This window comes from Octopus bimaculoides, chromosome 5, assembly GCF_046866305.1.
Source record: "Octopus bimaculoides isolate indiv1 chromosome 5, ASM4686630v1, whole genome shotgun sequence".
Taxonomy (NCBI): Eukaryota; Metazoa; Mollusca; class Cephalopoda; order Octopoda; family Octopodidae; genus Octopus; species Octopus bimaculoides.
The window spans coordinates 23,091,228-23,114,849 of record NC_142932.1 but is presented as its reverse complement, the minus strand read 5'-3'; the positions used below and the strand labels follow the sequence as shown (position 1 = coordinate 23,114,849).

Here is a 23,622-nt window from a genome sequence, read left to right as displayed (position 1 = left end):
TAGATAGTAAAATGAATGAGGCAGCTTAATTTATATCCATTCAGGTACCATTAACTGGAAAGATAAATTCATTACTCTGTACATATGTATTATTAATGAAAATGAATTTTATGTATCAAACTCTCCTGTGCAACATGCTTTATAATATATACATTTTATTTTATTATTGTCATTTTCCTTTTAATACTATTAAATAGTGTCATATCGAAAGCTTTATTGCTGTATAGTGAGATAGCATAAAATAGAAAATGTAGCCATGCCCTTCACCTTTTTTGCTTTTTACTTTTTTGCTATGCAGTCATCAGAACATAGATTTCAGTTATTTATTAAAGCATCTAAATGAGAAACCAGTCATCACTTATATTACATCCAATAGACAATTCTCAGTAGGGAAAAATGAGCCTGTCTGCATCCTTACTTCAAATTTTACTATTGAAACAAACTGTAAATGAATAAGAAGCACATGAATGTTTTCGTTACTTTGGCAATATTTAAGTTTAACAATTTTTTGGTATGAAGTTCCATTGTAAATGTAGTGTGAGGATAAATTTTTTAAACTAATAACATACATACATTTAAAAAAAAAATGGTGAAAGAAAAATTGGGGAAAATGTTCAAGGCTTTATTGAACCATCTAATTTTGAAAAATATATGTGATGAAATTTTTAATTTGTTGACACACACATATTAATTTCCAATGAAAATAAGCCTTTCTATGTTTTCACCAAAATATCCTTACTTGGAATTTTTCTTCACCAAGGGCAATAAGTATTTGAATATTTAGAAATTTGGTGAAAAATTACCACTGGTAAAATTGGACAAATATATCTTTTCACAGATATGTATCAGTGGTAACACTTCCTGATGATATGTCTCCAGGATATATATAGGATGCAGGTGCATTAGAAATGTTTCTAAAGCCTTCATTAAGCACATAAAATTTGCAGCAAGGACTTTTCAAAGAGTTTCCACAGTATATTAAAAAAAAAACTAGCAAAATGAAAAATTATATTTGTTGTCGTTTTGTTGCTGTTGTAAAATTGAATCTTGAATTGCAGTTTCATTTTCTTTCGAATGGAATTTAATTGCATAGTTTAACATTCAGTAAACACTTGTATAGTGGTATCGGTTGCTAAGATCTCCTCTGCAATTGGCAAACAAAACAGTTTCTGAGATCTTCAAATGAACTTGACATCATAGTGAGTATTTTATATGTCACCATCAAAAATGATTGTTTTATTCAGCTTTTTTATTGTTATTGTTTTTCAATTTTGTTTCCTCTCACATCATATTATCTATTTTCATATATCAACGCACATTTAAAAGTGCCTTTTTTTGGAATATATTTTAATCTCTGTTCAGAACATATCCTTCTTTGCTGTTTTGCTGCCTTGAAAGTACACCAAAGAGGTAGATTTAAGAGATAATATAAGTGAGGAAGTCTTTTCAGGGAGCTCGAGGATTTGTCAAGAAACAAAAGATTGAATTAGTCAGTTTAGCTGATGGTGTGAACAGTTTCAATGTGAAAGGACTACTGCAAAAGAAAGAAAAAAAAAATTTTTTTAGAAAAACAAAATAGGATATCAATTATTCAGGCAGTAGAAATTCATTTTGAAAATACCTCATTTATTTTGTAGTGTGATGTAGTTTGACTTTCATTTCTTAATATCAATATCTCAATATGTCATCTTTCTTCTTCATCACTTAGAACAAGCTCAATCATCTACCTCTCTTTTTTTTAACTATCATCATCATCATTTAGTGTTCATTTTCCATGCTGGCATGGGTTAGACAGTTTGACTGGAACTGGTAAGCCACAGAGCTGCACCAGGCTTCAGTCATCTGTTTTGGCTTGGTTTCTACAGCTGGATGCCCTTCCTAATGTCAACTGAGTGTCTTTTATGTGTCACCAGCACAAGTGCCATTTACATGTCACTGGCATGGGTGTCTTTTACATGTCACCAGATCTAATTGCCTAATAAAGAGCAGTGCTCATAGCTTGCTTAGGTCCTCCCATATAAGATGAATTTAATACAGAACAAGCAACAGAAAGAATAAAGTACAATGAAACTGCTATGAGGAGGGGAATATTCCAACCTTTCAGACAGAGTCCTTCTTCAGTTTAGAGGCAAGAAACACAGCAGAGTTTTATATTCTCTATGTTTTGGGAAATTGGCCAGCCACTTCACAGGGGAATTTCACTGTACCATTTCTGTTGCTTGTTCCTAATAAAACAAGTATCTTGCCAACATAGTCTACCAGCAGGAGTTTCCCTAGATTCTGTTTATTGCAGAATTGCAGGAAGCAACAAGAGTAGGAACAATGTTTTGTAGAATGACATGTTTTAGTATGTAGTCTGGGAGAAGAATACACAAACATGAGTGAAGCTCATGATGTTATAGAATTCATAAATTCTAGAAGAGACAGAAAAAAAGACACGACTCATTTGTTGGCTAATACTTTCAGACTGTACAGCAGTGAAGGTTGTCTTGCTAGGCAAACATTTAATTCTCAAATGAAATCTAATGTGTTTATGTGAGTGTGAGAGAATACATACACATACATGTGTGGTTCTGACTAGTTGGGTTATTATTTTTTTTTTGGAGTAAGTCTCCTTCAATTCTGTTTCGCGTCAGGCAATCAATAGATCCATTCGCTTGATAAAATGTTATCAAACAAAAATTGCCCATCAAAGCAGAAATCGATTTACATGAATGTTTAGATGGAGGCAGATAGAAGAAGTGAATGCATTGTTTTTAATAATAATGTAGTGAGAGAGAAGACTAAGAGGTCTGTGTAGATGATGAAGTGGAATATAATGTGAGTGTAGTTGAAAATTATCACAAAATCCCACTGAGGTAGTCATAATATCATGTGCTGGTTCCCCAGGAAAAGAAAGAAAATCAGAATTAGGAGATAGAAGGTAGTAGTAATGGTGGTGGTGGGTAGAAGAAGAAGAAGAGATGGTAAAGTAATACCTGAATCATTAGGACACCCAATCTACACAGGTCAGTAGTTTATTTATTTTACAGAAAATGCTTCAACTGTTTTTATGTTTACACAGTAAATGAGGAAAAAAAAAGTGAAATTGAAATTTTCTAAAATGATGGATTTCGCAAAGCATTCAATTTATAATATAGGTGACATAGAAGAAAAAAACAAAAACTAATACTTACAATACATTGCTTTGTCTAAGTTCAGCTTCATTTGCACTGATGATGAAGAGAGGAAAAAGAAGCGAGAAAACACAGCCACTGAAGATATATAAAACATATTGATAAGTACAATACGCAGCATATTTGACACCAGTAAGTATGAAAACAAATGCTGTTAAATTCATGCCCTTCCCCAGCAATTTTAATGCATTAAGTGAAATAACTACCATTCCAACCAAACCTATGTGATAGTCTTATTTTACCTGTATCTTGACACTTAATGCAATAGCATTTAACATTTTGCCTTTGTACTAATTAACATTAATGCGTAGTGTCCTAGAAACAAGGCAGACAGAAAATTACTCAGAATGAAATATTCATTGATTGTAAATAATTAGTAGATAAAATTTGCACTTTGTGCACTGACAATGATGACAGTCTCTTGTGCACCAAGAAAGATTTTTCTGCAATTTATAAACAAACAACCTGCACATAGGGTTTGTTTATAGTGAGCAAATCAAATTAATGTTGCCTGACACAGGTGTCCTGTGTACTGTCAGGTATCAAAGTGACCACAGAGTAATATGAAATGCTCAAGAACATAATGCATCACCCAATCCAGAAATTGAAACTATGATCTTGTAACACTCTAACCATTAGGCCATGTGCCCTCACACACTATGCATTAATGGGTTAAAAACACATAAAAACAAAACAACTATATAGTAAATTTTAAATTTCAAAAATAAACAATTATTATTTAGTGGTAACAAAATCATATATTTTAAATATTCTGAACAATTAATCTACAATTTATTTCTCAGTTATACCAACTTATAATATTATAATATCTAAAGAAACTACAATTTTTGCTTTGTTGTAGGTAACATTATTAGAGTGCATAATGTTCTCTGTAAGCAGAGATTTCTAAATATTTTAACTGGTATTTCTATCATAAAAGCAGCGTGTGTATTGTGTTCCTAGGAATCCATCAGTCAGTCAACTTCTCCAACCCATGCCAGCACAAAACATGGACATTTAATGATGATGATGATGATATATGAATAACCATTAGAAATTATGAAATAAAGATAATTACCTCACAAGTTGAGAAGAAACCATCAGTGTACAAAGTGCAAGAGGTAAACCAAATCCAAAGTAATATGGCCAGTTTTTCTCAACACAGGCTACTCTTTGGTGCACTTCCCAACCTGAAAATGGAAAGGACATGTCAGTCTGCTTTTAGGACAAATTGCATTCTATTGTATTGTTAACAGGCTTTTGAAACAGGAAGTGGGAGGGCAATATATGTAGTACCGCAATCAAATCTGAAAGAAAGTAAAATAACTTCTCTGCAGTTGCTGCTAGATTTGAAGGAGAGAGAAGCTTGCTGACATGCGATATAATGTTGGGTTGTGAAATCCTCATATTTAACTCCAGGAAATCAATGCTATACATATTAGATCAATCAAACTTCTGAGAGAACATTGTTATTTGTTACTGTTGTTGAACAGCACTAATCAGGTGTATTCAAGTACCTGAAACTAAATATGCATAGTTCTGTGATGCAACCAATCTTATGGTCTGCAATACCAACTTCAGGAAACCTGCCAGTCACCTAGTCACCTACCGCTCCGGCAGACACTCTAGCCAAATCGACTACATCCTCGCCAGAAATAGGGAACAAGGGCGGCTTATAAATGCCAAAACCTACCCTGGCGAAGAATGTACCCCACAACATAGATTAGTAGTTAGCGACTTTGGGATCAAGGCAAAATGGAAGCCCAGAATTAGACAGGCTTAGAGAAGAAGGGTGTGGAAGCTTAAAGACCCTGCAAACGGACAGAGACTTAGAGACAAGTTACTTGAAGCATTTAACGAAATAGAAGGGGATATAGCATCATACAACGTGGAAGACAATTGGAGATTTCTGCGGGACAACCTGTTGAAAGCCACCGACCAGATTTGTGGGTGGTGTAAGGTCCCCTCCCGACCCAGAGTAACGTGGTGGTGGAACAAGGAGGTAGACAGGGCTATTAGACAAAAGAAACAGTCTTGGAAGGACTGGAAGAACGGTGGTAGCAGGGAATTGTACCAATGTGCCAGAAGGGAGGCTAGGCGACAGGTTTATTTAGCCAGAGGGGAAGCAGATAAGGAAAGATTTGCCAATGTTCTGCACCGTGAGGACCAAAGACTCGAGGTATTTCGTGTTGCAAGACAGTGTAGGAGAGAGAATAGTGATGTTGTAGGAGAGAAATGTGTTCGCATGGATGATGGTACGCTTGCATTAAATGAGGATGCAAAGAAAGAGGTCTGGAGATGCCACTACGATAAATTGCTTAATAAAGAGAATGAATGGGAGAAAGAGAGCCTGCCGTATGTCGACCCAATAGAGGGACCAGCTATCCGAGTTGATAGTACCAGGGTAGATAAAGCAATTAAGAGTATGAAGACCGGGAAAGCCCCCGGCCCATCAGGAATCACTGCAGAGATGCTCAAAATATCTGGCAGTGTTGGCTATAGCCTAGTCACCCGTATTACGAACCAGGTGATACACGAAGGAGTCACACCCAATGACTGGTGTAGCAGCATCATAGTCAACTGCTACAAAGGTAAAGGGGACGCTTTAGATACAAATAATTACAGAGGCATCAAGCTGTTAGATCAGGTTATGAAAGTTACAGAGAGGGTCATAGCCCAACTAATTAGGGAGCGAATCAATTTAGATGAGATGCAGTTTGGGTTCGTGCCAGGTAAAAGCACTACTGATGCCTTATTTCTAGTGAGACAGTTGCAGGAGAAATACCTAGCTAAGGATAAACCTCTGTACCTGGCTTTCGTTGACATGGAGAAAGCCTTTGACAGGGTCCCCCGATCCCTTATCTGGTGGTCAATGAGGAAACTTGGGATAGAAGAATGGTTAGTGAGAGCTGTGCGAGCCATGTACAGAGATGCTGCCAGTAAGGTGAGGGTTGGAAATGAGTACAGCAATGAATTCCGGGTAGAGGTCGGGGTCCACCAAGGTTCCGTCCTCAGCCCCCTATTATTTACCATAGTCCTCCAGGCAATCACAGAGGAGTTCAAGACAGGTTGCCCCTGGGAGCTCCTCTATGCTGATGACCTTGCCCTAATTGCGGAGTCACTCTCAGAACTAGAGGAGAAGTTTCAGGTGTGGAAGGAAGGTCTAGAATTGAAGGGCCTTAGAGTCAACCTAGCTAAAACCAAAATCCTAATAAGTAGGAAGGTAGATAAAACACAAACCCCTTCAGGTAGATGGCCCTGCTCAGTATGTAGAAAAGGAGTAGGTAGTAACTCTATAAGATGTACCCGGTGCAAGCTATGGACACATAAGAGGTGCAGCAACATCAAAGGCAGGTTAACTAGCAAGTTAGTTTTTGTTTGTGGCAGATGTTCAGGTGCAATAAAGACTGCAAACAAACAGGAAACAACTTCTATCTCATTCCAGGGTGAAAAACTAGAGGTAGTCGATAGCTTCCGCTATCTGGGCGACCAAGTTAGTAGTGGGGGTGGGTGCGCTGAAAGTGTAGCTGCTAGAATAAGAATAGCCTGGGCAAAGTTTAGAGAGCTCTTACCCCTGCTGGCGACAAAGGGACTCTCACTCAGAGTAAAAGGCAGACTGTATGACGCATGCGTACGAACAACCATGCTACATGGCAGTGAAACATGGGCTGTAACTGCTGAGGACATACGTAAGCTCGCAAGGAATGAAGCCAGTATGCTCCGTTGGATGTGTAATGTCAATGTGAATACCCGTCAGAGTGTAAGTATCTTGAGAGAAAAGCTGAACATTAGAAGCATCAGTTGTGGCGTGCAAGAGAGACGATTGCGCTGGTATGGACATGTGGTGAGAATGGAGGAGGATAGCTGCGTGAAAAAGTGCCACACCCTAACAGTTGAGGGAACCCGTGGAAGAGGTAGGCCCAGGAAGACCTGGGCTGAGGTGGTGAGGCAAGACCTTCGTACATTGGGCCTCACCGAGGCGATGACTACGGACCGAGACCTTTAGAAATGTGCTGTGCGTGAGAAGACCCGGCAAGCCAAGTAAGATCGTTGCCAGTGCCCCTGGACTGGTTCTTGTGCGGGTGGCACATGAGATGCACCATTTTGAGCGTGGCCGTTGCCAGTACCGCCTGACTGGCTCCTGTAGGATTTTCGAGCGAGATCGTTGCCAGTGCCCCTGGACTGGCTTGTGCGGGTGGCACATAAAAGACACCATTTCGAGCGTGGCCGTTTTCGTGCGGGTGACACGTAAAAGCACCCACTACACTCTCTGAGTGGTTGGCGTTAGGAAGGGCATCCAGCTGTAGAAACTCTGCCAAATCAGACTGGAGCCTGGTGTTGCCATCCGGTTTCACCAGTCCTCAGTCAAATCGTCCAACCCATGCTAGCATGGAAAGCGGACGTTAAACGATGATGATGATGATGATGATATACATTCTTACATTGTTATTGTAGTGTGCAGTATGTCAGTTAGGACAGACATTATCGTTTTTTGTCAAGACTGTTCTCGTATATGGTTGAAAGATCAAATAGTAGCTACAACAGAGATGATCTTAATACTTTACTAAAATAAGTATCACTCATTGTAAGAGGCACCATAACTAAGACATTAAGGAGCTGGCTTACTCATTACATAGACAACCAAATCTAGTTACAGCTACACATGATACTGCTGACTAAGTCAACCAAGAAATCAATACACATCACTCCTACTTTTGGTTGCAATTATCAAGTTGGCAATTGACTTTGCAGCCATTTTGATATAAAGATATTGGGTTGGCAACTAAGTTCGTGCCGTTTTTTTTAAATTTTGGAATTTATTGCGTTTTTAAATTTTGGAATCTATTTTTTCGAGAATTCTATTTTTGAATCATTTGGGAATTTATTTTGTTTTTTTTTCCTAGTTAATTTTAGTTTATTTTTGTTTATTTTCATGCCATTAAAATGGAATGTCAAGTTAAGAAAAACGAGCACTTTCAACACCTCCTTCTTTTTGCTTTTAATCAAGGTTCTAAGACCGCAAAAGCTGCTCCCGGCATTTGTGCTGTGTATGGAGAAGGTGCCATAGTTGAAAGAACCACTCATGATTGGTATGCCAAGTTCAGAAATGGAAATTTTGACCTCAAAGACGCATCTCATTCTGGCCATCCAGCTGAGTTCAATGAAGAGTGATTAAACCAACTTTTGCACAAAAATTCTCATCAAACGACAAGGGAACTGGCAGAGAAAATGGAATGCACCCACACTGATATAGAGAAGCATCTTCACTCGATGAGAAAGGTTCAGAAGTATGTTGCATGGGTTCCGTATGCTTTAGGTGACAACAACAAAAATTAACGAGCCACACTCTCTGCTGGTTTGTTTGCTTGTCACCACTCAACTCATGGACACGAGCAACGATTTCTTTACTGAATCGTTACTGGCGATGAAAAATGGCGCCTATACATCAATATGAAGCAGCATTTACAATAAAAATGATAAACAGATCAATACTTACCCATATTAAACCATCTGTATTCAAAAGCGTAGGACGAAGATAGCAGAGACATATGTAGAAGACCAATAAATGTTCCAATTCCCTGAATTGGGATCAAACTTGCCAACATACTCTGGAAGAGAAAGGTTGGTAAAATTCTCAATAGGGTGTGTGCAGTGAACTCTCATTAAACTGGATCCCAATAAGCCAGGTCTCAGATAAAATGGACAAAATTAAGTTATGAGTGACGATCAATGTTGACTTCTAATGCTATCTTTGAATATCAGTATTGTAGAGATGTTTATTCAGAGTGTGCCACCATCATTTTAACTGGAAGAAATACTGTCTCTTTGCCACACTGTACTCCACATTTCCAAATACTGTATAACAGAGTTGTGAAATATTCCTTTATTCTTTTACTACTACTACTACTACTACTACTACTACTACTACTACTACTACTACTACTACTACTACTACTGCTGCTGCTGCTACTACTGCTACTACTACTACTACTGCTGCTGCTGCTGCTACTGCTGCTACTACTACTACTACTACTACTACTACTACTATGACGATGATGCCACCGCCACCATTGTCGTTGTTTAATGTCCGCCTTCCAAGCTGGCATGGGTGGGACTTGTTTCAGTTATTACCCTGTGACCATACAGGGATACCACCTTCAACCCCAGGACTTATTTTTTCAAGCCTGGTACTTACCTGTCTCTTTTGCTGAACTGCTAAGTTACGGGGACATAAACACAGACACACATATATGTGTATATATATATATGACAGGCTTCTTTCAGTTTCCATATGTGTATATGTTAATCACTAGTGTATTTTTTGGCAATTTAATAACGAGTTTATATATATATATATATGTATGACAGGCATTCTTTCAGTTTCCATTAAATCCACTTACAAAGCTCTGGTTGGCCAGAGGCTGTAGTAGAAGACACTTGCCCAAGGTGTTACATGAAGCAAAGTATGTTATATATGATGTATCGGCCATGTGAGTTCCTTCTGAACATTTGACTAACAAATCTCTTTAAGCTACATGGCAACTAAAATCACAAGCCAATAAAAGAGCGTCTACTTTGCCATTTAACTGCACTATCCCCAAACTAACTAGCATCTTAATTTATCTGCTATTTGAAGTCATTCACCCCTCCTTTCCAACCAAAAATGGTAAATTTACTATAAATATTAAGCTTGCTCAAAAATATAATCATAAATAATAATCCTTTTTACTATAGATACAAGGCCTGAGATTTTGTGGTGGGAGGGGACTAGTTGATTACATCAACCCCAATGTTTCACTGGTACTTAATTTATCAACCCCGAAAGGATGAAAGGAAAAGTTGACCTCAGCAGAATTTGAACTCAGAACATAGCGACAGGAAAAACACTAAATATTTTGTCCAGCATGCTAACGATTCTGCCAGCTCACCACCTTTATAATCATATAATAATAATAATAATAGCAAACTATTTGTCCCTTGTTACATAATGTTTTGGTAGTTGTTCAGAGATTGCATGCATATCTCATAGATAGTTATATCATGATATGTCATGGCTAGATGGCCAGATTAACAAACAATGCCAAAAATAAGGGCCAAGGGAGAGTGATGTTTCACTAGAATACATCCTGTTATTTTACACCTGCAAAAAATATACCTTTTCTCCCGAGCACTCTGCACCTTCCCCTAAATAACTAGCTTGTTAATTTACCTACTATTTGAATCCCTTCAACCTTCTTCTCCCTACATCTTTTAATATATTCAATATGGCTTCATCTCTGAACCCAAAATTGGAACTTACAAGGCAATTAGAGGAGAAATAGAAATGATATTAACAGTCTAGACAGCTAGCCAACTTATTCATAAATTAAAATTAGGATAGGCGCAGGAGTGGCTGCGTGGTAAGTAGCTTGCTTACCAACCACATGGTTCCGGGTTCAGTCCCACTGCGTGGCATCTTGGGCAAGTGTCTTCTACTATAGCTTCGGGCCGACCAAAGCCTTGTGAGTGGATTTGATAGATGGAAACTGAAAGAAGCCCATCGTATATATGTATATATATATGTGTGTGTGTATATGTTTGTATGTCTGTGTTTGTCCCCCAACATCGCTTGACAATCGATGCTGGTGTGTTCACATCCCCGTAATTTAGCGGTCGGCAAATAAGACTGATAGAATAAGTACTAGGCTTACAAAGAATAAGTCCTGGGGTCGATTTTTTCAACTAAATGCGGTGCTCCAGCATGGCCTCAGTCAAATGACTGAAACAAGTAAAAGAGTAAAAAGAGTATAGGAAAATACTAAGGAGCTACAGTTAGATTGTCAAAACAAGTCATAACAAATCTAAGTACCAATAGAATAAACATTAGAATCTATAACAATTACTAAATAGTTTTTATCTATCTCTCAAAATACTATTGTAAAAGTGACATAGGAAATTATAATGACTACGAAAATATTCACAATGCGACTTGTTTGTAGGGAAGTTATAGAATCTACAGAATGAAAAGGATATATTTATCATCATCACCATCATTTTAAGGTTTTTCATGTTTGCATGGGTCAAACAGAATATTTTGGAGCAGATTCTTTTCCTCCTCCACCACCCCCGCCACTCCCTGCAACTCGCTTGTTTCCAAACAAAGTAATAATCTTGCAATCTTTTAAACAAGATGCAGCCTGGGCATAGTTATGTGGTGAAATGGAAACAAATGACATGGTTTGAATGAGCCATTTTTGTATACAATATCATACAGCATGTCATGACGTGTTGAAAATTCTGAATATGCTTTTGCTGTGGACTGCAAGGAAATGACACAATCAGTGAAGCCTTTGTTTTACAACCCATGAGATTAGCTACCCTGGTAATGACCTTGTCCCAGTACCTAACCACTTAGAGGCTGAACCAAACACTGAGCATTCTAATCAGACCACTGTTCCAGCAACAAACACTGGCTAACAAGACTTGCCTCTCCAGGCACTGAACCAGAAGACCAACAATATATCATCATTAATCTGTGCACCATTAATCAGTTTATATTCCTCCAGTATTGGTATGGATCATATAAATTTCTGTATCATATAAATAAGGCAGTGAGCTGGTAGAATCGTTAGCATGCCGGGTGAAGTGCTTAACAGTATTTCGTCTGCCACTACATTCTGAGTTCAAATTCCGCTGACGTTAACTTTGCCTTTCATCCTTTCGGGGTCATTTAAATAAGTACCAGTTACACACTGGGGTTGATGTAATCGACTTAGTCCCTTTGTCTGTCCTTGTTTGTCCCCTCTATGTTTAGCCCCTTGCGGGCAATAAAGAATTACATATAAATTTCTGTAACATTTGATATGAAGTCAGCTGGGACACAACAGCTCTTGTATCCCAACTTCAATGGGTTGTTCATCGACACAAGCTAACTTCTGTAGTAACACCTCAATAACCAAAACCTAGGGAATGGTGATAAGAGACATTCTTGATGTACCAAGTGTGCAAAGCTAAACAGTTCTGATAATTGCCTATTTGCTTTACATTAGTAGTTTATACCTTAGACATTCAGAATTTTAGATTAAAATAAATATTCTAAGCAGGACCTTTTCACAAAAAAATATATAAGAAAGTTGAACCTCTGCTAGATTAATATTTGTTATAATTACCTGTATCAGGAATATTAGATGAAGTAAAACACTGAAGCATGTATCAGCTACCATGGTACTGAATGGTAAAGCCCGAGGTCGTCCACGTGTGGTCTTGTAGGCTTGGTCAGCAATGTCCTATGAGGAAGTAAATAGCATTTTGTTTTATAATCATCATCATCATAATCATTTAACATCCACCTTTCTATACTTGCATGGATCATATGGAATTCTGTCAAGGCAGATTTTCTACAGCCAGATGCACTACCTGTCACCAAACCTCATTTGTTTCCAAGCAAGGTAATATTTTCCCATGACCAGGCATGTTTTTACAGAAGATGAATGATGTCTTAACTATACAATTTAATCTCCACTTGATTTACATATAATTCACCAGCCACTTAGCACAGCAGAGTAAGCTACTTATCATCACAAACATCAAACTGAGATAGGATACTTTACAATTTCAGATATTGCTAAAATAACCTATCCAATTCCCTTCAATCAAATCCTACCAACTGATTTATAATAAAGATGGATATAAAAATGCAAAGTCTATTAAAGTGGCAGGATATTCAAAGACAATGAAGAATAAATATACCAACCTGAAACCAAAAGCAGTTTACTATTTTACTGACAACAAACAAAGGAAGAACCCAAAGAGTATTAAATGTCCATGAAAGAATTTGGTAGATCCACAGCCAAACTACTCCATCGTATACTGTTTCACCTGCAAAAATCATTAAAGTATCCAATGAAGAACAATAAAACAACATATGACTTCATAGGCCCTATATATGTTGAATATCAACATTAGATAGGATAATTTAGTTATTACATAGGAAGACATTTTTAGGGAAAAGGGTGATTGAAAGGACGAGTGTTCTGGTGGTAAATGACAGGAAAATAGTTTTTTGCGGAAAAGTAAGTATTGAATGGAGAATAGCAGATTATAAAGTTCACAGGAGTAGGAAATACCGTCTATGGACTCTGACATTTTGAAGAGGTCTTTATAAAAACCAATAATCACAATGTTGGTCTTCCACCATCACTTGTGGAAATCACACATCATTGTCAACTGGGAAACATTCACAAAGAAAGGTATGGAATATGAGATGAGAAAGCAAAAGATGCCTTCAAGCATCACTTTAAAATTCCATGGGTTCTTCCCTTTCTCCTCAATGAAGAAAAAAAATATATATAACAGTTTATCTACATGAAGTGTATTGACTGATTTAGACATTATTTTCATTTGAACTTTACACCTTAAACTGTTATACTTTCCTTATCAGTTATAATCCATTTCTCCACTGTAACAAGTGTCTGGAATTTTTAGGTGAATAAGCAAGGGTGGGTAGTGTGTAGAATGTTTGACTTTAAATCTAAAATCAAATTGGCATTGATGAAATAATAAAACTTACCAAATATAAACTGGATTACGTTTTGCACAATAGGGAGCAGAATGTAATTAAAACCTAATATACTGGCCTTGAAAAGAAAAAAGAAATGTGCTAAATACAATGAGAAAGTAATATATATTATATACATATAAACATACAAGTTTATCAGACATATGTTCATAGAGGTGAGATAGCTAACAATTGTGAACTAAGCATGGAACCCTACCCACCAGCTCTTAATTTTAAAACATGAAAAGATAAATTTTTTAACAATCACAAAATATTAATAATGATAACATGTAGGATACAAATGAATGCAATTTTTACACAGCCACAGAAGTAGTAATACACACACACACACACATTACATTGCAATTCTAGTTGAAAATAAAAACAATAAATATAATCTCTAATTTAGAGTCAAAGACATTATTAGGATAGTTATAGCAGGCATTGTTCCATGAACAAAATATAACATTGATTCTCATTCTAGAATAGGTTTTTACTCTTATTTATCTTCATTCCTTCTTTCATTTTGCATCTGCTTCTCTATGTTAGCATGGATTAGAAGGTTACAAATTAATGAGACATTGTTTTACAGCCAGTTTACCTTATAATTGCTAATGTACTTGTTTTTCAAGAAGGGATATATAAAGTCAACTTGTCCTCAAAAGAGCAAAGCTTGAGGATGGCTTTTTGAAGTCCTGATTCTCAGTCAATCAAGATAAAATTGACATGGATTTAGATGTACTGAATTGAATCACAAGTGTTATTTTTGAGAACAGGCATCAACATTTTTCCATTTCTCCATGAAGCCAATTCAAAGTAAGTTTGAGAGCAGATGTTTTTGTAAGCAGACAAGGTGGTTCTCAATGCAGGACCAAATCAGAAGTCACAAAAAAAAAATTTTAAACATGTTATGTCTCAAGGTACTGCTATCTAGCACCTTCGGATGATCTTTACTCGACTGTTCCTCGTCAGCTACTCAACTGTCAGTCCGCTGCCAGTCAACACCTACCACGGTCAGACTACCTCTATCTATATGTCTTGGTCGAGCCTACTTCTTCGCTTGGGGGCATCAACACAACAAAACACCAAGAATAGGACTCAAAACATATCAGAAGATAAACTTGATTTAAGAATAAGGTGCTCATAAACAGCTCAAGGTCAACAAAGTCAAAAGATTTGATTGCAGAAAAAGGGGTGTATAAGAATTCTTATTTCTTTATTGCTCATGAGGGGCTAAACATAGAGGGGACAAACAAGGACAGACAAAGGGATTAAGTTGATTACATCGACCCCAGTGCGTAACTGGTACTTAATTTATCAACCCCGAAAGGATAAAAGGCAAAGTCGACCTCGGCGGAATTTGAACTCAGAACATAACGGCAAACGAAATACTGCTAAGCATTTCGCCCAGCGTGCTAATGTTTCTGCCAGTTCCATTGGTATAACTGACAATGTAAAACAGGATGTGCACCGAAGTTTTTAATGTACCAAATGCATTTATATATAAAAATGTACAAAGTATTTCAAGAGATTACATGAGGAAGAGGTGGACCAGAGAAACAAGGAAAGAATTGAAGCAGATCTTTAGTTAAGAGCACTTATGTTAAGATGATATAGGAATCAGACACATGTTAAAAACTTACTTAATCAATAGTAGCATGAAAAAAAGAAAATGATGAAAAGAGAGAGATAATAATATAAGGCAAAAGATATATACCAGAAAGACACCTCCATTCCAGAAGCAGCAAGTTAAAATGTTCTTCATCAAAGAAGGTTCTCTACAGTGACAAAAGAGAGAAAGAGAAAAACACTGAAGTTTAATAATACATTTGACAGAGTAATCTGAATGCCAAAGGGTTAAAATTCACTTTTCCATGCTTGCACAGATCAGATGGAATTTGTTGAGGTGGATTTTCTACAATCAAATGCCTTTCTCCTCACCAACTCCCAAGCAAGGAGACAGTAACACACAAACACGCATATACATTGTGTGTAGGTGTGTTCCACATAAAAAGCACTCAACCCACTCTGTAAGGTGGTTGGTGTTAGGAAGGGTATCCAGCTGTAAAACCCTGCCAAAACAGACAGTGAAACTGGGTGGTCTTCTGCCTAGTCAGCTCTTGTCAAACTGTCCAATCTATGCCAGCATGGAAAATGGACGTTAAATGATGATATACATACGTATATATATAAATAATATAAATATATATATATATATATATATATATATACATACGATGGGTTTCTTTCAGTTTGTCTACAAAATCCACTCACAGGGCTATAGTAGACAGCATTTGCCCAAGGTGCCACATTGTAGGACTGAACCACAGACCATATGGTTGGGAAGTAATGCCTGTACCTATCTAATTACTGGAATATTTCACACGTCCTTTCAGTTGAAATGCATCACCTTTCTTTAATCAGTTTTCAAAATAATGAAGAATTTAATAAAACAAATAAATAAAAACAAAAATGCATTTTTACATCAATAATAATAATAATAATAATAATAATAATAATTCAATGAGAAAAACTTACGTGTTTTTCTTTTTCTTCTTCTCTTTCTCTTTCTGAGAAGATTCTACACAAATCTTGTAAAATTTTATGGTACCCCTGAGTGAATCACAGATGCCTTGGAGAGCACCACCAAATATCACCTGGAGGGAGTTGGGTGGCATCATCACTGATTAACTATAAACCCATCAAACTGATGAAATGATTATCATTGAGTGTTTTAAAATAAAATATAATTACAGCTGGTTCTGAGGCAATTCATCATCTTTGGCTGAAAGAAGAGAATGAGAAAACATATACTGACAAAGATGCCCAGAAAGATTTGCTGTTAAAATTAAATAAACAGGACATATCAATACAATTAGCAAATAAATAATATAATGAAGAGAGAGTCCTAACTCCTGAAATTAAAAAAAAAATGTGGCTGTGCAGTAGGAAGTTTGCTTCCTAACCATATGGTCCTGGGTTCAGTCCCAATGCATGGCACCCTGGCCAAGTGTCTTCTACTGTAGCCTCAGGCAAACCAAAGCCTTGTTAGTGGATTTTGTAGACAGAAACTGAAAAAAGCCGGTCATATATATATAGATATATATGTAAAGCAAATTTTAGAGGTAATACTTGATAATTGCAAGTACCTGTATATGCCATATAGTGGCCGGGGTGAAAGAATAAATTAAAAACGTAAAATTAAAAAACAGAACACAAAGGATTCCGCGGTACATGTGTTTCAAGTATAATGATGCAACGACTGTTTGTGTATAAAGCTTGAAACACGTGTACCGCGGAATCCTTTGTGTTCTGTTTTAATTTTACGTTTTTAATTTATATATATATATATATATATATATATATATATATATATATATATAATATATATATATATATTTATTTATATATATATATATATATATATATATATATATATATATATATATATATATATATACAAGAAATGAGGGCAGGGAATTGTCAATTAATAATAGAATTAATAATTAACAATTTTGCCAAGTAGTTCAGTATGAAAAAAACCTTTATCGGTAAGACCATTTATCATCATAAATATAAGGGATTAGCAATTGAGTTGCTTCTCCAACATACTGAAAATTTAGAAATAGCAGTCAAAGAACTACTGATTCCAAACTACAAATTTTTCTCTAAAACGGATGGCGATATTTATGGCACACATAGAACATCCGTTTTAGAGAAAAATTTGTAGTTTGGAATCAGTAGTTCTTTGACTGCTATTTCTAAATTTTCAGTATGTTGGAGAAGCAACTCAATTGCTAATCCCTTATATTTATGATATATATATATATATATGTATATATATATATATATATATATATATATGTATATATGTGTGTGTGTGTGTGTGTGTGTGTGTTTGTCCCCTCCATCACTGCTTAACTACTGGTGATGGTGTGTTTACATCCCAGTAATTTAGTGCTCTGGCAACAGAGACTGGTGGAATAAGTACTAGGCTTTCAAAATAAGTCCTGGGGGTCGATTCGTTCAACTAAAACCCTTCAAGGCAATGCTCCAGCATGGCCACAATCAAATGTCTGAAACAAGTAAAAAAAAAATAAAAGAACGACTGACATACAAGCAAGATTTTTTCCATTACTAAAATGTCAGCTAAATAGCTTCAGAATTTCATGAGTGAAAAACTGCTGCAGCTACCAAAGCTGTTGTGGGCAGCGATAGAACAATTACACATCTCTCTTATTGCTCACACTTCTATACTTGATGATGTAAATATTGATTTGTTGCCAGCAATATTTTCATTTTTTTTAATTTCTTTTTTAATTAATAATGTATTTATTCTCTCAACATTTGGGGTTTTGATTCCTGTTTGAAGTCAGTTTACTTTGTTTGTATTGCAAAGTTACCTGTCAAATTCTCTGCTTCCCACCCACTTCCACCAGACTCCTTCTTTACCTTCTTTGTGCTCAAATCATTTGTCATTTGTATTACATCATTAATATATGTAAAAGCTTAAGCTGCAGTAGTCAGACTGGCAGTAAATCTCCCTCGATAAAACTTATTGTTTATAGCCAAGTTAATATAGTGCAACACCTATGAGTCAAATGACTGGTAAATTTTCTCTTTACCTGTACAGCACATTTACTGGCAAAAGTACTAATTTCTCACAGTAACAGCTGGAGTACTTTTTATCAGGGGTTAAACGAAAAACTTACTAAAAATCATTCTACGCTCAAAGCATCAGAGAATTGTTTATGCATTGGTTGTAAATGAATGTCACTGTTATATAAGCGGTGTCGTTTGTTTGCAATCTTCTGTGAAAACATGTCCGGCCATTGAGCTGCTTGTGTTCAAAGGAATAAGGAAAATATTACCTTACTTGAAAACAAGTGAGGATTGGCAACAGGAAGGGCACCATGCTGTAGGAAATTTGCGTTGATTAATTTTGATTACCCTTGCAAACATGGTAAAGGGGACATTAAAATGGTGATAATATATATACACACATACAAACATATGATATATGTGTGTGTGTGTGTATGGATAGATAGATGTGTGAATGTGTATGTGATATTAAACAGCCAGAAGGGAGATATATATTATATATCTCCCTATTAGTGACATAAAGAAGTGAACATTTTGCACCAAAAGCTAATATGAGAGTTTCTCTCATTGTAACTACCATAGTATAGTTTGTTCTAACAAAATATCCTTGTTTAAGTGGGTGATGATAATGATGATACAGCCTGATGCAGCCATCTGGTTCGCCAGTCCTCAGTCAAATCGTCCGATCCATGCTAGCATGGAAAGGGGACGTTAAACAATGATGATGATACATACACAGGTATGTGTGTGCATGTGTGATATTACACAGTAAGCTTTCTACTGTTTCAGTCTACCAGTTCCACTCATAAGGCATTGGTCAGCATGAGGTTATGGCAGGAGACCCGTTTATTTAAGCCTGTTACTTATTCTACCAACCTTGTTTGCTAAACTGCTAAGTTATGATATTTACTTTGTATTATATTATACTTATTTATTGTGCTTTTACTTATTAATTTTTCTATTAGAAATATTAGAAAGAATTTGGTGGGGAGTCAGAGAGAAAAAACATTTTTTGGTGGTGATTAACAGTTTGTACCCATATTTGAGTTCTTAATGAAATTTTGCTTTAGTCATTCTCTTGTAAATATTTTGTTTATGTTGGTTTGGGGTGGAGTTCAAAAGTTCAAGTTTCAGGAAGTCTTTTGAATTGAACTGGAAGCTTTTTATTCATGGTTTAGCCAGCTGTGTATGTGTGTGTGTGTGCGTGCGCATGTGTACTTGGAATCTATAGTCAAAAACATTTTTCTGTTTTTCTTTTTCTACTGAAAGAAAATGGTTGAATGTTTTTTAAGAATGGTTATTCAGAGAATTAAGGTGGAATTATTTGCCATTTGTTTTGCTGTGTGTGTATGTGTATGTTTGGGATATGTTGTCAAAGTATTTTTCTTATCTTTTTTTCTATTGAGGGAATGTGAGCAGTAGTATTGATCAGCTGTGTGTGTGTGTGCTCCTGTGTGTTGTTTTTGTTTATTGGAAATATGCTTTGTATATTGTGGTGTGTGTGTTTTTGATTTTTGGGGGACTGCTTTGCGTGTGTGACAGATCCTTATTTGTTGATTGGTAGTGGGTGTTTAGATATTTAATTGTGGTTTTAAATGTGTTAAGGGATTCAGTGTGTATGTGTGTTTGTTTTGTCTGTGCATGTGTGTGTGTATTTTTAGCGGTGTGTATGTATGTTTTTCGTTTTTTGATGGTGTATGTGTGTTGTTTTTTTGGGGGGGAAACATGTTCTGGAATTTGTGGTGTGTGGGTTTATGCTGTGTGACAAGTTTTCATGGAAGACTACATACAAATCGCATCAGTTGTATGACCATGACACTCATTTACAACTATTGTGCAATGTCTAGATGAGGAGATACAAACATACACATATACATAGGCACATATACAAACATACACACATACATACACATAGGCACAATGGGCTTCTTTCTACCAAATCCAATCTCAAGGTTGTAGTCAACGTGACACTATAACAAAAGACATTTGCCCTAGGTGCCATGCAGAGGGACTGAACCCAAAACCACATGGGTGGGAAGTGAACTTATTAACTGCACAGCCACACGTGTACCCTACAGCAGTACTGTGTATTATGATTTATTAAAGTATTACTAATGTACTTGTAATGTAGCAGAATAATACTACAGATAAATAATATCTTCAATATTGCTTCTTAATTAAAATTAATGAATTTATTGTAGGTATTATTTTTTTGTTATATACATTATTCTGACCACATCTTCAAAAGTTTCAGTAACATCATCACAATAGAACGGTAAAGAGAAGCTCAAGAGTATTTTCTCACAGATGACTATATGTAGCTCTTTTTAAAGTGAGTTCACTATTTGACAAAGATTAAAATAGATAACAATTCTCACTGTAGAAATGATGAGTGTACAATGAGTCTAGCTTTAAAAAAATGTTCTCTCCTAAGACTGCACCTTCAGCACTACCCCTGTGGACTTGACACCATGACAAGATCAAATATTTCAGGAAAACATAAATTTTTAAATATAAAAGATGTTTGCAAAAATCCTTAAGCAATGCAGAGGAGTTAAGCGAAACATGTCAGGTGAAGTTAATGAAATGATAACATAATAATTCAGAAAAAATTCCATTTTTCAAATAAAAGAAAAGATTTTGGAGATGTGTGTTGTTATCTACAGGCCATTCTAGTAGAATTCATGTATTTTCCTAGTTCCTATAAAATTTCAACAATCATATAAATTTTCAAATTAACTGTGATATTTCCACAAGTACTCTAGTTTGGAATTAATAGCAAATGTACAAATATCATTACTCAGAAATAGATTTTGATTTCTGTAAGAGACTGGTCAAAAGAACACAGTATCCTGTTTTCGGCAAATTACAAAATGATGGCATTAGGAAGGGCATCCAGCTGTAGAAACTCTGCCAAATCAGATTGGAGGCTGGTGTTGCCATCCGGTTTCACCAGTCCTCAGTCAAATCGTCCAACCCATGCTAGCATGGAAAGTGGACGTTAAATGATGATGATGATGTTGATACTCACAGTTTAGTGGCTTTCAAACTTATTTGTAATACTGAAAACAATCGACAGTCAGAAATCCATAATTTGGACAAAATAATCAATGAATGCATGTATGTGTACTCATCCACATGCACAGACATATTTTTGTTTTTGTTCTTTTTTTCATGTTACCAAAATTTGGAAAGCATTATTCACAAATAAATTCTGTTAAAAATGCTTTCTAATTTGAAGCTGTTTTTTTTACGTAGACTAAATGCCTGTAATTTCAAAATTCACTGTGCAACCTGAAGTGACCAGGCTCAGAGTGCAGTGTTCCTGTATTTTCTTTGGTCTTTATATGACTTAACAACTATTAATAATATGAGATAGTGATGGCACAGTTTGTGAATGTAGTTTTTTAGATTAGGAAATCTATTTATCAAATTATGACAATGAAGACGTCAATTTTACAGAAACGAACAAATTGTTGAAAAATAACCAGGAAACAGATAACAGTAATGAACTGGTTAACATCTCCACTATATGTTATTGACAAGAAGGTTGTCAATAATATATAGGTGAGAGTTCTGTCTCTGAGATTATAAGGCATTTAGTAAGAATATTTCAATCAAATTTCTAGCTGTAGCCATTCACAACTTAAAACATGTTCCCAGTTTTCAAGATGGTGAGAATTTGTTGAGGTAAATTTAGTTGTTACATTGATCAAGCTGAATGTTGGCTATATAGTCTCCTACACTAGAAGAGTTCTAATGCCCAAAGTAACCAAATTATTATTATTGATGCCTTCAATTTCTGAGTAATGGGCCCAGTTTAATGTTGGTTAGAGAGCCAGATTTCCTGTTGTCCACATGTAGAATATAGCAGAATCAGAGCAATAAAAATACATCAATAAAGAAAATATACCCCCATGACATGAGGAAAGATATTTTTATCTCAATGACTTTAAATTCTAGGAGAAGAATAGACAGAAAGAAGACCAGGTCTCCTAAACAAAATTATAAAAATAACAAGTTGATTAGTTAGCCCTGTGTAATAACTGTAACAAATAAATTAAGATACCTGCACTTCAACATACCCAAAGACATATGGCTATGCAGTTAAGAAGTTTACTTCTCATCCAGCCATGTGGTTTGGTTCCATGGTGTGATACCTTGGGCAAGTATCGTCTACTATTGTCCCGTGCTGACCAAAACCTTGTGAGTGGATTTGGTAGATGGAAACTGAAAGAAGCCCATTATATACTTATGTGTAAGTGTTGGTATCTCTTTGTCATGACATCATGTGATTGTGTAAATGAATGTCATTCATTTCCAATATTCTGGGAGATCATGTCTGGCCATGGGGAAATATTACCTTGCTTGGAAACAGGTGAGGTTGGCAGAAAGAAGGTCACCCAGCCGTAAAAAATCTACCTCAATAAACTCCATCCAACCCATGCAAGTATGGAAAAATGAATATTTAGATGATAAAGATGACGACGATAAACGTCCACTTCTATGCAGATGAAGTGACTCCTCTTTCTTCCCAGACCTTTCCCAACAATGTAGCATCCACACATCAGTCTTTGAAAGCATATTCCAGTAGGAACAAAAGAATCCAAAAATCAGGAGAACACCTAGCATGAAAAAAACTCAGCTCAGTCCCTCACAGCTACTCCAAATTCTAGGCTTCACTATCACTGAGGACCTCTCCTAGTGAAAACACATCCTTAACATAACAAGAACCACATCCCTCCTAGTGAAAACATCCTTAACATAACAAGAACCACATCCCTCCTAGTGAAAGCACATCCTTAACATAACAAGAACCACATCCCTCCTAGTGAAAGCACATCCTTAACATAACAAGAACCACATCCCTCCTAGTGAAAGCACATCCTTAACATAACAAGAACCACATCCCTCCTAGTGAAAACACATCCTTAACATAACAAGAACCACATCCCTCCTAGTGAAAACACATCCTTAACATAACAAGAACCACATCCCTCCTAGTGAAAACACACCCTTAACATAACAAGAACCACATCCCTCCTAGTGAAAGTACATCCTTAACATAACAAGGACTACATCCCAAAGACTGGTTATTCTCTTCAAGGTCAGAGAACATTACATCCCCCAGCAATTACTGGTACTCTACAAAAGTCAAGGCCCACAATGAGGTAGAGTGCCCACATCTGGAACAGTGCTGTTGCTACACACACAGACATCATGGATTGCACTGAGAAAAGGGCCATTCAATTGATTGCCATAAAATCACCCATTTCAGACTTTGAACCACAAGTATGCTGTTTCCTC

The 23,622-nt window shown here is 36.2% G+C and overlaps 1 protein-coding gene across 5 annotated transcripts in view; it reads right to left on the bottom strand.

Moving 5' to 3' along the window:
• LOC106881319 (etoposide-induced protein 2.4 homolog) overlaps window positions 1-23,622 on the bottom strand; it is a 34,995-nt gene continuing 11,373 nt past the window's right edge. For all 5 annotated transcript variants that reach the window (XM_089351808.1, XM_089351810.1, XM_089351809.1 and 2 more), the window contains 9 exons: window positions 16,252-16,498; window positions 15,431-15,491; window positions 13,726-13,792; window positions 12,910-13,034; window positions 12,326-12,442; window positions 8,674-8,785; window positions 4,255-4,366; window positions 3,177-3,254; window positions 1-1,534 (listed from right to left, as the gene is read on the bottom strand). In XM_089351808.1, coding sequence (XP_089207934.1) covers window positions 1,447-1,534; window positions 3,177-3,254; window positions 4,255-4,366; window positions 8,674-8,785; window positions 12,326-12,442; window positions 12,910-13,034; window positions 13,726-13,792; window positions 15,431-15,491; window positions 16,252-16,394 — 903 coding nt within the window. In that variant the 5' untranslated portion in view covers window positions 16,395-16,498 and the 3' untranslated portion in view covers window positions 1-1,446. The remainder of the gene's footprint in view (window positions 1,535-3,176; window positions 3,255-4,254; window positions 4,367-8,673; window positions 8,786-12,325; window positions 12,443-12,909; window positions 13,035-13,725; window positions 13,793-15,430; window positions 15,492-16,251; window positions 16,499-23,622) is intronic.